Source organism: Panthera leo, chromosome C1, assembly GCF_018350215.1.
Source record: "Panthera leo isolate Ple1 chromosome C1, P.leo_Ple1_pat1.1, whole genome shotgun sequence".
NCBI lineage: Eukaryota > Metazoa > Chordata > Mammalia > Carnivora > Felidae > Panthera > Panthera leo.
Window position 1 is genome coordinate 206,987,085 of NC_056686.1, and position 16,008 is coordinate 207,003,092.

At 41.5% G+C, this 16,008-nt stretch overlaps 1 protein-coding gene across 7 annotated transcripts in view; it reads right to left on the bottom strand.

Moving 5' to 3' along the window:
- Nucleotides 1–16,008, bottom strand: part of DOCK10 (dedicator of cytokinesis 10) — a 266,256-nt gene that overhangs the window by 133,325 nt on the left and 116,923 nt on the right. For all 7 annotated transcript variants that reach the window (XM_042950329.1, XM_042950326.1, XM_042950328.1 and 4 more), the window contains exon 3: nt 6,964–7,053. In XM_042950329.1, coding sequence (XP_042806263.1) covers nt 6,964–7,053 — 90 coding nt within the window. The remainder of the gene's footprint in view (nt 1–6,963; nt 7,054–16,008) is intronic.

Here is a 16,008-nt window from a genome sequence, read left to right on the forward strand (position 1 = left end):
TCCGACTTCAGCCAGGTCACGATCTCGCGGTCCGGGAGTTCGAGCCCCGCGACGATCTCGCGGTCCGTGAGTTCGAGCCCCGCGTCGGGCTCTGGGCTGATGGCTCGGAGCCTGGAGCCTGTTTCCGCTTCTGTGTCTCCCTCTCTCTCTGACCCTCCCCCGTTCATGCTCTGTCTCTCTCTGTCCCAAAAATAAATAAAAAACGTTGAAAAAAAAATTTGAAAAAAAAAAAAAAAAAAAAAAAAAAAAAGAAAAGAAGGCTCGCTGCCTTTCAAAAGGAGCCGAGAATTGTCAAAACGGAGCGAAGTGCGAGATCATTCCAAATTCGTATTGAACTGGATGTGTTTAAATTAGATTCGTGCCAGCCTGCTGCCTAGCAACCACAGTATTTGTCCTTGCCACCCCGTGGGGAGCCACAGGGCATCTAGTGCAAGGGAGGACCACAAAGGCTGCTTCGCCCGATGCAGCAGCGGCGGTAAGGGAAACACGTGTTTCTCCAAAACGTCAAGGAATCCCTTTCAGTGCTGGCTTAATCTGGTTTCGAAAATACAGCCGATATTTCTCAAAGTGCGGGCCAATAACTGTATGCATCAGAGCCACCCGGACAAAACTGGGGCGGGATTGTCAGGGAGAAGACTGAGGGACGTGTTCCTTGCAGAGGGCAGCCTTAGTAAAGCATCCTCCGGGCACTTACTGTCAAGGTTAAGAGGCCAGAAGCCATTGCAGGGAGACAGCGAGGGTGGGGATATGCTGGCTCTGTCTCTTCCCACCTGTATGACGCCGAACACCTGCTTAATCTTTCCCTAAAAGTTGCCTCATCGTTACAAGGTTGCTGCTGCTGTAGCATCTGCTTATAATTACTGCAAGTAAAGAAAGGTCTTAGAAGTGTATCTGGCACGAAGAAAGTAGTCAATAAACGTTAGCCGCTATTCCCTACCGTGGTCAAGACTTTTGGCCAGCAGAATTCTCTGAGGTCATTTCTCAGTCTTAACCCAGCTTTCTGGTGACCCTTTCTTTTTATTTGCTGTCTCCAGGCTTGGGTATTCATGTTCTACCACCATCACGTGGTATTTGTAACTGGGATTTCTCTTCTTCCGACCCTATAAGTACAGGCTTCCCTTTATTTATATCCTTAAAACAAGCAAGCTATGGCAGTTTTCACAGCTAGTGATGCAGAAAAAATTCTCAGGTTAAAAAAAAGAAAAAGTTTCTTCCCAGGCTTCCTCTTCTTTCTTTTCTTTTCTTTTCTCTACTTTAGATCCATGCAGTTGAGAACAACATAACGAGTCATTTACGTTACCCAGATAAATGCTCTGTCCTGAGACGTGCAACACAAAAAGTACGACAGACACCTGGGATCTACGGTAAAAGACACTGTACTTGACTTCTCTTTGGAGCAGTTCTTAGGAGAAAGGAGAAGCTGCGGGTGGAAGTTAGAAATGGAGGAATAACCCCAGGCTGCAAGTAGTTGAAAGGTAGGCACAAAGTTAAGGGGAAGAAATTTCACCCCAGGGGAAATAACAAGACACAGTCAGAGTTTGTAGCCAACCTGTTCTGTTCTCCACCGAAGTTGACATTCTCAGAGAACTACAGAAATAAAGGGGGTCAACCTGGCCATTTGAAGTCGTGGTACAGAAGTTCAGGAGAGCAATGACAAAACTAAAGACATCTGAAACCCCCAGAATAGCCTTAGAAGTCTCCAGTGTTGTACTCATCTTCTTTTTAGGCTGCCTTTTCCTTGGAAAGTGGCTAAACCTGACACCTTGGCTGGATCCAGAGATTGGGGGTGGCGCTTCTGAATCATCCTGAGATTTAGGACTTAAGCTCATGGGGCCCACCACGAAGGCATACCAGATAATAAAACAAGCAGGTGGGAAGAGGCAAGGGCATTAGCAGGCTGGCCACCAAATCCAAGGTCTCAAAGCCTCGGGGAGCAGACAACCCAGAGCAGAGGGCTAAGAATCCCTGATTCATGTGAGAGCAAGTTTTTCACAGCCTAAAACAGACTGCTGGAAACCTGGAAATAGACAAATCCCCAATGCACCCAGAAAGAGGTAAAAAGATCATGACATGAATAGTCCCTAAAATCGTGGAGATGTTTATAAATCCACAGTAGTTTTATTACAAGTGATTATGAATGGACTGTATCAGATGAACTTAACTGGCTTCTATGACAGGCAGACAAGCCCAGTGGTTGGACTCATAAAGTGAAATGCATAAGGGATTTTGATCATTCCATATGACATTTTCATTATCAAAGTCAAATTATAATAATAAAAAAAGAATCTGATATGGTCTTTAAGGCGACTTGCAACTCTCAGAATAAGGTTGGATTTTAACGTTTGGAGACAATTTTACAAGAGACACTTGGGTGGCTTCCAATTCTGAGAGCATTTGAAGATGTATTTCCAGTAATTTTTTCACAACATATTTTTTCACCACAAAAATACCCTTGTAACACAGTATAGAACATATAAACTGAGATTCAATTTCCTCTCTTCCCCTTATAATTCCAAACTTGTGACATAACCAATGTTATGAGTTTATTCTACATTTTTCATACTTTTGTAAGGCTTATATAAATAAGCCATATTTATGTATATACTTACAGGTTTTATACCTTCAAGATATCATAGTATATATTCTGCAACTTACTTTTTTCTCTTAACAACATATCATGGGCATCCAAGCTAATACATTTATTATTTATTTATTTATTTATTTATTTATTGTTTATTTGTTTTTGAGAGAGAGAGAGAGAGAGTGAGTGGGGGAGGGCCAGAGAGAGAGGGAGACACAGAATCCGAAGCAGGCTCCAAGGCTCCGAGCTGTCAGCACAGAGCCTGAGGCAGGGCTCGAACTAATGAACCACGAGATCAAACCTGAGCTGAAGTCCGATGCTTAACCGACTGGACCACCCAGGTGCCCCCAAATTACGTACATATAAATGTATTAGCTTGGGAGAACCTGGGTGACTCAGTCGGTTAAGCATCCGACTTCAGCTCAGGTCATGATCTCACGGTTCGTGGGTTCGAGCCCCGTGACAGGCTCTGTGCTGACAGCTCAGATCCTGGAGGCTGCTTCAGAGTCTGTGACTTCCTCTCTCTCTGTGCCCCTCCCTCACTAGCTCTCTCTTTCTCTCAAAAATAAAACATTAAAAAAAATTAGAAATAAAATAAATACATCTAATTTTTATTGGTTACATATTATTTTAAAATACAGATGTGCCAAAATTTATTCAACCCCACTCTTACCAACTGATATTACAATTTGGTCAGTGCAACAATACTTAACCCTGTAATTATACTTTTATGCTCTAGTGTTTTTTTAATAACACACATGTTACATATGTATATGCACTACTTAAAAGGTACATTAGAATTACATCTGGGGGCCTGGGTGGCTCAGTCAGTAAGCTTACTTGACTCTTGGTTACGGCCCAGGTCATGATCTCATGGTTTGTGAGTTTGAGCCCCACGTGGGGCTCTGTGCTGGCAGTGACGAACTTATTTGAGATTCTCTCTCTCTCCTGTCTCTCTGCCCCTCCCTCACTCATGCTCTTTCTCTCTCCCAAAATAAATAAATAAACTTTACAAAAAAGAATTACAGAATTACATCTCAAAGGTTACAGATATGTGAGTATTATAAACACTGTATGATAATGTTTATTTCCCATATTCCCACTGTCACTAAGTATTACTCATCTTAAAATTTTTCTTCATTCAAGTTTCATACATCATATTTGTTTTAATTTACATTTTCATGACTGTAAGTGAAGCTGGCAACTTTTTGTGCCCCTCTCTTTGAACTGTGTGCTCCTGTCTTTTGCTTATATTTTCTTGTGTTATTATCTTCGTATTACTTTGTAAGAGTTTGAAAATTAGGAATGTGTGCGTGTGTCACAAAAGATATAAAGAGTTGCAAATAATTGCTCTGATTAAATGTTTTCTTTTGACTTTATTTATGGTACCATTAATCATATGGAAATGCAAATTTTTTATTTGCTTAAATCTGTTTCCCCTAAATTTCCACTTAAAGTGTTTTCCTGTAGTTTTAATACTTTTGTTTTTAAAATTTAGATAGTTTTTATCCACTTGGAGTTAATTTTTACATTAACGTGACCGGGAGTCCTAACTTTATTCTCATCCAGAATGAACAACCAAGTGGTATTCATGAAACTGTCTAACCTGAGAGATATTTGAGAATTTGAAGTGCCATAATTTGTCAGTTGGTATGCAACCGTATTTACTTGGATATATTTCTAGATACCCTATTTCACTTCACGGATTTATTTTTTTATTCCAGAATGGAATAAAATGGAAAAAGGTGGAGAGCGTCACAATGTTTTTAAGCTAGCATTTTCTTTAATACCAAAGTGAGGGAAGAGAACTAGAGATAATCTCACTCATGAATATAAAAGCAAAAACATGAAATAAAATACTCGCAATGTGAATGGAGTATTAAGGTAATAATACAATTTGAATAAGAAAGTTTACACCCGAAATACAAATATGGATCCTGTGGATCACCGAGCTAAATTCAAGGGGTAAGAGAGCATCAGAGATACTACAGGCCTATCCCTAAAACCAAAAGTAAGACAGGATGGGGGCCTCTGGGGGGCTCAGAGGTTAAGTCTATGACTCTTGATGTCAGTTCAAGTCATGATCTCACCGTTGTGAGATCGAGCCCTGCTTTGGGCTCTGCGCTGACCACGGAGCCTGCTTAAGATTCCCCTTCTCCCTCTTCCTCTGCACCTGCACCGAATGCATTCTCTCTCTCTCTCTCAAAAAAAAAAAAAAAAAAAGAAAAAAGAAAAAAGATAGGATGCCCAACATGAGCATTATTATTCAATCCCTGGTTTCAGGGATATCAGATAATAAAATGAGGCAAGAATTAACAAAAAACGTATACAGTTATTAGGAACTAGGACGATCTTAATTGTTTGCAGATGATATGACTACACACTTAAACGTCAAATAAGAATGATAAATGGTGTCTTTCTATGTGCAAAAAAATAAAATAAAGGAAAAACGAATGAAAACAAAAATTAACATTACAAAGAACTATTAGGATAAGGAAGATTAGTGAGGTAGCCATATATATTCAAAAGCCACAGTTTTTCATTTTTTTAAATTTTTTTACATTGATATATTTTTGAGAAACAGAGTGAGACAAAGCGCGAGCGAGGGAGGGGCAGAGAGAGAAGGAGACACAGAATCTGAAGCAGGCTCCAGGCTCTGAGCAAGAGGTCAGCACAGAGCCTGACGAGGGGCTCGAACCCACAAACTGTGAGATCATGACCTGAGCCGAAGTCCCATGCTCACCCGACTGAGCCACCCGGGTGCCCCAACAGTTTTTTTATTTTATTTTTTTTTAACATCAGCAATGTAAAGCAAAAAAAGGAACTGGATTTAACAAATTCTCACATTTTCAACAAAGCTATAAAGTTCTTGGAAATAAATTTAACAACAAGCTGAAGATTTTTACCCAAAAGTGCAATATTTTACGGAAGAACATTCAAGAAGAATTGGTTGAATATTCCTGGTAAGGAATTCAGGATCATAAATGTTTCAAATCCTACCTAAGTTAACACATATTTACGTATTTACTGAAGAATGTTACTAGACCTTGTCTCAGTGATTCTGATTTTCTGGTGTAGAAAATGATTTGCCAACTCTTTTTTAAACTGTGATGTCCTACCAGATATTGACTTCCTCTAAGGGGGTGCCTGGGTGGCTCAGTCGGTTAAGTGTCCGACTCTGGCCCAGGTCATGATTTCACGGTTCGTGGGTTCAAGCCCTGCGTCGGGCTCTGTGCTGACAGCTCAGAGCCTGGAGCCTGCTTAAGATTCTGTGTCTCCCTCTCTCTCTGCCCCTCCCTAGCTCATGCTCGCACTCTCTCTCTCTGTCAAAAATAAATAAACTTAAAAAAAAAAAAAAGACTTCCTCTAAGGTGACTGTAAAAAAAATATTATGGTACTGATGTCACATATATTATTTTTATCAGTCAATGTGAAAATAGCATACTCAGATATCCTGATGTTATCTGAACCTGCACTTTTTCCTTTTTTCTTTTAACTCCTTAGAAGGTAGTGTAATTTAATGTAAACTTTGGGAAATAAATATGGAATTGGAAAAAAACTCATAAATAAATCTATGGCAAAGGATTTGGACTGAATAGTATAACATAAAATGTGCATGATTAATACAGATTGATATGTATGCTAATAAAGCTAGCTTATATTCATACACATATGTTTGAGAGCTGAGAAAAGGTTTTGTTATTAAACTAAATCCTAATTGGGGATACACCGTTTTCTCTCAGGATTCCATTTGGCCTGTGCTGAATTTTCTCATTGCATTTTCTGTAAAGGAAGGGCTAACTTCATTTATTCATTCAACCAATATCTTTTAAGTAGCTGCCCTAAAGCATCCCTTAGTCTGCTCAGAAGGAGCAAGGTTGTAGGCCTCTCTTATATCATCAGAATGCAAACAAATGCTTTACCAAAAGGTTTTTATCATAGCCACAGGGTTTTACCATTAACTATTTCCATAGTTAGTACTTGAAAAAAAAAATGTATCTCTTAACATAGAAACTCTGTTATCCAAAATTCTCACATACGGTGGCCTTTCCCACGAGTCAGTCTAGGTAAGCAAAATAAATTATCCTCTGTTAAGAACACACAAATATTTCTCAATGTGACGATTTTAAGGGAAGTAAAAACAAAAGAAAAAAAAAGCCCCAAACTTGAAGAGTCACCACACAATGAAACATAATTAACAGGAGAATGGAAAGAATCTAGACATGATGAGGGCTGAAAAGGAACAGCTCATCATCGCATCTGGAATTCTATACTGAAAAGGAGAGGAAGACAATAATAAAAGGGAGCTGTGTGGAGCACCCCCCCCCCCCCCAGGAGAAAACAGAGTTTATAAAGTAAAGGATGGGAATCATTGCATTTACCTCTTTCACCAGCAAATTTTCTGCTTTGTGTTCTGCGTCTTCGGGTACCGTTGAGTACAGTGTGCGGATATCCCAAGACACGGTGGCCGTCTGGGGAGAACAATGAAAAGAAATGAAGCTCTCCAACCTGGAAGCACTGAGTAGACCACCCTACCGAAAACCCAATAGAAAAGTGCTTTAGATCTTAGCATCGGACAGTAAAAGGAGACAGAGAAATTTACATCTCTAGGAGACAGAAGCCAAACCTCCCTGAGATTGCCTCTGCCAGCATCCTTACAAGTACTGGTTTATCACAGAGGCTCATCGCGTAAAGCTCTTTCACTTCCCTGCAGGGAACAAAAGTTGGGGCATCTGTATATTTTGCCTAGCTTATTTCTATTGTATCTTTTGTTGTTGTGAATCCCGAGACACAGCTGAAGTGAAAGAGAAACCTTACAAAAGCATCAGTATTTTAATCCTATTGTAAATAGTTTCTCGAGATTCCACAAGGTAAATTTAACCTTTTTTAGAAGCTCTGAGTGTGTGTGTGTGTGTGTGTGTGTGTGTGTAGCCACCATTTTAGGGGTGAGAAGAAAGAAAGGATGTTCAGTAAACCTGGATCTTGAGGAAAAAGACTCATGTTCTTGGTGTCTTTATTTTTGTTAAAATAAACAAAATGTTTTCAACTTCAATGCTCAACAAACGACTTTGCAGTAAACGAACAGACATAAAAAGTAATAAGATGTCCAAAACAGGATTTCATAGATTGTTTCCTCTTTACACGACATATAGTCCTCAGCTCCATCAAGCTGGGGGAAGTATGAGACACCCTAAAAACGGTGACTTTCCATCACCAGCCACCAGCTTTCTTTAGTCTGCACTCCGTGGCTTTCCAGAAGCGTTGGGGTGACCAGTCCGTTCACATCCATGGCACCAAACAGCTGGGGTCTTTCCTTTTGTAGATCCCCAAATCCACAAATGATTCATCAGAGTTTCTAAAGCACAACCTAAAGTTCCTTTGAATTGTTCTAGATGAAGGGCATTTTCCCTAGACTCATTAATGAAACAGATGAGATTCCCAACACCCCTCCTTAGTTTTGGAGAAGACGGGTAGGAAAGGGGTCCAGGGAATGGGGTCCTCCGAGAGCACGGCTTCTGTGACAAGCTCTACCACCAAGGGCAGCATCATACCTGTTCTTCTAGTCCCAGACTCGTATTTTCTTCAAACCCTCCTTTTTCTTCGCTCTTAATATAAGCTCCATGAGGGCAAGAGCTTTGATCTCTTTTGTTCACTGCTCTAACCTCAGTGTCCAGTGGGGCATTTAAATACTTGTTTGTCGAATGTGTTGAGTGTGTGTGAATCGGGATGTGTGGGTTCTGTGCATATGTGTGTGCGTGTCTGCGTGAGCGTGTGTGATCAGGTGTAGTGCACGAGCGTGTCTGTGCGTGTGCATGAGGATGATGGATGATGGTGTGCTGTGTTTGAGTGTGCATACGTTGTGTCAGTGCGCGTGTGGTGTGTGTGTGCGGCATGTGACCACATGCATGTCTGTGCACAGGTATGCTGTGTGAGTGTGTGTGTGTGTGCCTTCATGTGCATAGTTTGGACGCTGCGAAAGAGGAAGAGTGTCATGTGAGCCCGACAAAATCAGAGGATAAAAAATAATGAGGAAACAAAGTTCTAGATACATCCTAGGACAAAATTCAATGCTCATCCTAAAATGCAGTGTAGACGGAGCTCTCCTGATCCATGCATCTGCCCCAGGATGTCACTGCAGTTGTGTGAACAGGGTGTAGAAGTTCTCTGAGGCCATGGCTACCAATCAAGCCAACTGCAGATACACCCACGTGAAGTACGATAGGGCCGATTTAGGACTTAGTATTATTTAGATTTTACATTTTTGATTCCTTTTGGGTTCCCTCTTTCAAGTTGCTTCTTATATGTTGTGCACTCTGTTAGAAGGTAAACAGTACATAAACTCTATTGGAAGTCTGGAGTAAAAGATTAAAATCCATACCTAAATTGAGTTTTCCAGATCATTGCGGGATTTCAATTATCTGGGTGTAACTTGTTTCCTGTTTGGGTAGATAATTCTCAGATACACAGTGTCACCGGCTTGGTGTTTACAGGGAACATTATATATTATAATCTACTGGCAAGATCAGGAATTTTTTTCTCTAATTAAAAAAATTTTATATTTCAGTCATTATTTTAGAATACATTTTTTATACAAAAAAGCAAAATATTATTCCTTTTTCTCATTATCCCATGCAGTCTCTTATTGGTTTCTTGTTTTTTAAAAAAGTAGTAACAGCTGCTCTAAAATATTCCAAGTCTGATGGAAAGCAGAGTAACACGGCTCAAATGTAAATTTCTTAGGAAGTTATTTATACCCAGTGCCCCACTAAGATCACTGCTTTCTGGTATAATACAGTCAGGATACTGAACTGGCTTAAGAAATTTTTTGTTTTCTTTAATGGTCAATTTCTGGATATGGACTCAGGATTCAAGTAATAATGGTCACATAGCTACTTGTAGTAAAAATAGAGCCCCAATACATAATACATACGTAATGTATGAGATTGGAAATTCACTCAAGTTGGGATTTATAAAAACTTTATAATCATGTGTATAATCACGTGTACAATGGCTATGAGTGATTCCTGATGACCTCCAGTTATGAAATCATGTTCTTTGGTTTTTTTTAACGTTTATTTATTTTTGAGAGAGAAAGACACAGAGTGCGAGTGGGGGAGGGTCAGAGAGAGAGAGGGAGACACAGAATCCAAAACAGGCTCCAGGCTCTGAGCTATCAGCACAGAGCCCGACGCGGGGCTCGAACCCACAAACGGTGAGATCAGATCTGAGCCGAAGTCGGAGGCTTAACCGACTGAGCCATCCGGGCACCCCTCATGTTGATTCTTAATAAGACAACTGGGGCTGAATCACCCTCACGTAACCATGTGTTAAATCTAAAACGTTATTTTACAACTTGCATGGACTTACTGTACATCTAATCCCTTGCACAGAATACACAAGGTATAAGAAAAGAAATGCACATGTAATGAACGCCTGTGACATGCTATTGATCTCAGCTATATTTTGTTGTGATACTGGAACATGTGGCTGAAAAAGCAGAGAGCCTCCATAAAGTTTCAGCTTTCAGAACTGTGGCACTTCTACTGATGTCTTATTTCCTTAATGCGTCTCCACTGAAGCAAAAATAAATTCATCAAATAAAAAGCGAAGTATGCAGTCATATTTGTTAAGGGGATTAATATGGTTACAAAGAATTTCTTTTCTGAGAATTAGATGCTTTCAGACCACTACAAATTGCCTTGGCCACAGCAGACTTCCTGTTCTCTTTTCTAAACCTTCTGCTTGACAATTAGTAGAGCTCAGTTGCATGAAACGGATCTGAGACAGCACTGGAACTGAGCCGCAGTCCTCTTTTGGTGGTAGAGTTTTATAAGGGGCCTACTGTCCAGAAATTAGGCATTTGGAAACATGAACTGTCATTTTATTTATGAAACGAGGCATGCAGGCTTGTGTTTATAATTTCAGGTCCATGCTATTCAGACATCTTCGACGACAGCCCTGTCACTTTCTGGTTCCTTCCACTCTTTGGTGGGTAGTCTCTGTGGCTTTGTCACAGCCACCATTCTGCTGGCTAAAATGACCACAGAAGACTTCATTCTAAGCACATCACGGCCATTTCGCAATTGGCCAAAAGCCACGGGTCAAAGTCTAAAAAAAAAAAATGAGGCTGCTTTTCCTATCCTGGGCCTGAGCAAAGCTTCCTGACAGTACTATAGATCCCAGCTGCTCAAAAAAGAGAGCAAAAATGATGCTGTTTATAGTAATTAATCAGTCTGAGCTTGAGAATTCGACAAGTCTTACAGTAAAGTCTATTAACAAACATTTCCCAATACCTTCCAAGCTAAGCACGTGTTTAAAAATGATCTTCACCTAAATTTCTCAGATTAAGACACTGATACGGCCTTATATTCTAGTAGACACTTATCCTACATTAGTTGCTTGAAAAACATTTTGTACCACTTTCAGAAGAGTGTTGTCATGATTTTGTTTTATTTTTTTTTAAGTACATGAGAATATCACTTTAATACCTTTGTTGTGCTCCCCTACCAATAATTCCCTCTTCGATCATTCATTTATTTTACTTTTAAAAAAACATTTTTATGTTTATTTATTTTTGAGAGAGAGAAAGAGAGAGAGCACAAGTGGGGGGAGGGCAGAGAGAGAGAGACACAGAATGCGGAGCAGGCTCCAGGCTCCGAGCTGTCAGCACAGAGCCCGACGCGCGGCTCGAACTCACGAACCATGACATCATGGCCTGAGCTGAAGTTGAAGGCTTAACCAATTGAGCCACCCGGGCGTCCCTCATTCATTTATTTTTTAATATGAGTTAAGGTGATGCACAACAGACATTAGTTTCAGGCGTACAACATAGAGGCTGGACAAGTCTATACATTAGGCTATGCTCACCTTAGTTACCGTCTGTCACCATACTACACTATTATAACACCACCGATCATATTCCCTATGCTGTGTCTTTATTCCCATTACTTATTCCCTGTGCTTTAGGGGGGAAGGTCCTTCTTGTTTTGCTGCAGTTAAAGTGTATGGGAAACGCACAAAAAGTGAGCAGCTCCCCATCGCTGGACAGTTGCTACCATCCAGGCAAGTCAAGCGTTGAGACTTTACCTATCACAGTATTTAAGAATATAAGTAGGGAAGTGCCTGGTCGCCCAGTCGGTTGAGCGTCCGACTTCAGCTCAGGTCACGATCTCATGGTTGGTGGGTTCGAGCCCCGCGTCGGGCTCTGTGCTGACAGCTCAGAGCCTGGAGCCTGCTTTGGATTCTATGTCTCCCTCTCATTCTGCCCCTCCCCACCTCATGCTCTCTTTCTCACTCTCCCTCTCCCTCTCTCCCTCTCCCTCACTCTCCCTCTCTCAAAAAGTAAATAAACATTGAAAAGTAAAAAAAAAAAAGAATAGAAGTAGGGAAGTTTGGAGACCTGGTTCTAGGTTTTGTTTTTTTTTTTTTACCCTTGGATTAGCTAACCACTGAGCAAGTCACTTCCCTTCTTTTTCCGTGATTTATTTTCCAGGCTCCACAACGTGTCTTGCCTCCTCTCTGGAGGAAGTTAGGACGAAACATTTTACATATGCAAGAATGTGAGCACTCACAGAACACCGTGCTCCAACAACATACTTATCGCACCAGGACCTCCCCTTGGCAAGGACTCAGAGGCTGTGGTCTGAGTTCTCTTTCCAAGGAGGCACAGGGAAGAAGCCTGCTTGGTGTGAGGCCTGCACACATGGCCCCGTGACAAGCAATGGCCTAAGACACAAGCCAACCCGCCACACATCATTAATATGCCTGCTCACATTCCTTCTTCTGCTGCAGACATATTCCTGCACTAGCCTTATTATGCGGTCTCTTCCTCCTCTCCCCTTCCCTTCCCTTCCCTTCCCTTCCTTTCCCTTCCCTTCCCTTCCTTCCCGTCCCCTCCCCTCCCCTCCCCTCCCCTCCCCTCTCCTTTACTTTCCTCACTCTTTCTTAACCTCAGGCTTAGTATAGGTGCCAGCTCTTTCTGAAAATCTTCTCTAATTTATCCAGTGCACATTTTCTCGTCTCTGAACTATAAAATTTACTGTCTGTATCATATATGAAGTCCACAGCTCAAATGTAGAATATTTTAGACCCAAAAGCTCTGCTGGTGATTAATTCAGCCAATATATATGTATATATTGCTGGTCTGTAAGCAAGCCACGTCAAATCTGCTTTGGGAATAAAATAAAACAATATATGAAATATTTTCCCATGTTTTGTATTGTTTTTTAATTTGTTCCTTTTATTTAAAACATTGTTTCTGAGTTTATTTATTTTGGGAGAGAGAAAGCACAAGCAGGGGAGGGACAGAGAGAGAGGGAGAGAGAATCCCGAGCAGGCTCTGCATTGCCAGCCCTGAGTCTGATGCATGGCTGGAACTCACAAGTGTTGTTGGGATATAATTGACATGCCATAAGGTTCACCCTTTTAAATGTTTATTTACTCTGAAAGAGAGAGAAGGGGCAGAAGGAGAGGGAGAAAGAGAATCCCAAGTGCCTCCACGTTCGGCATGGAGCCCTTTGTGGGGCTCTATTTCACAACTGTGAGATTACAACCAGAGCCGAAATCAAGACTCAGATGCTTAACTGACTGAGCCACCCAGGTGCCCTAAATTCACCCTTTTAAAGTGTAGAGTTCAGTGGTTTTCTATACATTCACAGGGCTGTGCGACCATCATCATTATTTGATTTTAGAATATTTTCATTGCCCCCAAAAGAAACCCCATATTTACTAGCAATTACTTCCTCTTCATCTTTCTCCTGAGCCCTTGGCAGCTATTAACTTTCTGTCTCTCTGGATTCGCCTATTCTGGACATTTCATGCAATTGGAATCGTACCATATGTGCTCTTTTGTATTCGGCTTCTTTGACTTAGCATAATGGCTTCAAGTTTCGTCCATGTTAGAGTATGAACCAGTCTTTAATTTTTTTTTAATGGCTGAGTAATACTCCATTGTGTGGATATACCACATATATTTATTCATTCATCAGTTGATGGACATATATATGCATTGTTTCCCCCTTGCGGTCTTATAAATAATGGTGCTATGAATATTCGTGTATAAGTCTTTCCGTGTACTTTATGTGTATATGTTCCTAGTTCGATCAAGCCCAGAGAAGTCCTCACATATTCTTACTGAACCACTCTAGAATTCTTCACTACCATACCACTTTTCTAATGTCACCCATTGTGGGATTCAAGGAGTTAAAACTTCCCCGAAGCGTGCACCTTATTTTTCTAAGAAGCAGCTGGCCAAAAGCATGCTGGGTAGACAGAAATGCTAACAGCAAGTCAAAGTGCTCATGTTTGATTTCTGTCCTCACAGTTGCTCTGCATCCTTGAACAAGAGCCTTTTGCAAATCTCAGCCTCATTAGCTTATAAACGGGAGGAATATTAGAATTTAGAAATAACCTAGTTCAACAAAGACTATTACTTAGCTTTTAAATGGCAATTACAGTGTTCTGGTATGAATGCTGTGAGCCATTTAAAGCCTGCTTTTCAGGCTCAGAAGCCAAGGATTAAAAAGGAGATTGAGAGTCCTATAAAACGTTAAGCTGGGTCTCAGTAAGAGAAACAAGAAGAAGAAGAAGAAGGAAAAAAAACACAACACAGGACCTTTCTGCTTTTCAGTTTAAAAGATTTGAAGGCCCTTCTACTTCCTGTCACCAATATGACCCATGTGGTTTGAGTACGGAAGTCCCCACACACAGTTGCTTTTTATAGTTAAAAACATACTGTGAAAAGGACAAGCCATTGGTATGTTAAGAACTCACAATTCACTGGGTCATGACAGTAAGCCAACGAGCCCTGCGGGTGGCACTGGGGAGCCCTGAGACACTAATTCCGAACGAGTGAGATGAAGAGGAGATTTGAGGGGATCATGTAACTCTCTCGGCCCGCTGTCTCACGTGCGCAACATAGACCTCCGACTTTGAAAATGGCACTGCCCGGGGTCAAAGGCGTAACTTCCCAAGCGTCAGCAAGGCTTCTTGTTCGTATCTGCACCCTTGATATATGCAGCTTACTTCCCAGAAGGCGGGCCATGAAGCCGGGTTGACATAGAGCAGTTTGTCCAGCATGGGCGGTATTGAAGCCCGGGTGTGATCGCACAGCCTTCCACGGCGGGCTACTTTTCAGACCTCTGAACTTTCTCATGGAAGGTTTTCTACAGCCAGAAGTGATTCCACCGCAGCCTGTCTGTATCTGTTACTCAGCAAGATACTCATTTCTGGCTTTCTCATTTTTTGTTCTCCTATTTTTTTTTTTTTTGTTTAATCGGTCTCCCCTCACACTGAATCACTCCACGGTATGATTCACTGTGCCCTTGAAACTGTTCGTTAGCTCCTGTGTTCCTTCCTTCCTCCCCTTGCCTGTGTCACGAAGCCACAATTTGGTGACTAAGTGCCTCGCTTTTTGGTCTCGAGTTTCTATCACGACGTGCTTCCAAAAGAAAGGGGAGAAAAGCAAGAGTAGCCAATCCAGTGAGTGAAGGAGCTCATGTTTTTGCAATGAATGCGTTAACACATGCATCTAGACTGCTTATTCTTAGTGATTCATTAGGATGCAAAAAGTTCTGAAGATCACACTGAACACACTGCCTGCTCCCAGAACCCATGCACTTGACGTGCCCAGATACAGCAAAATGCCTCTACCACAGCCCCTTCACCAGGAAGAAGATGATTTTGGTTCAAGGTTCAGTAATCTTCACCGAACGCCCACGAGCCCGACACTGTTGGGTACTTGAAACACAGGTACATACTGATTTCTCCCATGCCTAGGAACAGAAAGCAAGTACGTGAAGGGCGACACGGAGGAAATTAGGCTGTGTTGATGGTGGCTATGTGGCAGGCACTGTATCAGACAGAATGAGCCCCTGCAGGAGGGGACCATGACCTTAGGGCTGTTTCCTTACGGGGATATATTGTCTTGTGTCGAAGAGGAAAGTGATCATACGAAGAGGAAAGTGATCATACTAATGATCACTTTCCTCATCATCAAGCAAAGCCAACTGCTTCAACCTCTTTCTTCTCAAATTTCGTCTTGCAATGGACTTCTGGTTCCCACAGGTATTCAAAGGATTCCAGTTATGTTTGAAAATAATAACCTACAGGTTTCTGAATGATAATTCATGAAATAAATATTCGTTTTCCACCTGCTTTGTGCCAAGGGCTACTTTAGTTGCTGGAAGTCTCCCAGTGATCAAAAAAGACATCCCTGTCCTGCTAGAGGGTACGCCCTAATGGCGAGGAACAATTGACAGAGGAGAGAAAAAAGCAAACTGAAGTCTTTCCAGATGGTGATAAGTGCTATAAAGACAAGCAATCAGAGGTGCCTGGGTGGCTCAGTTCGTCAAGGGTCTGACTTCGGCTCGGGTCATGATCTCACGGTTCGTTGAGTTCGAGCCCCATGGTGGGCTCTGTGCTAACAG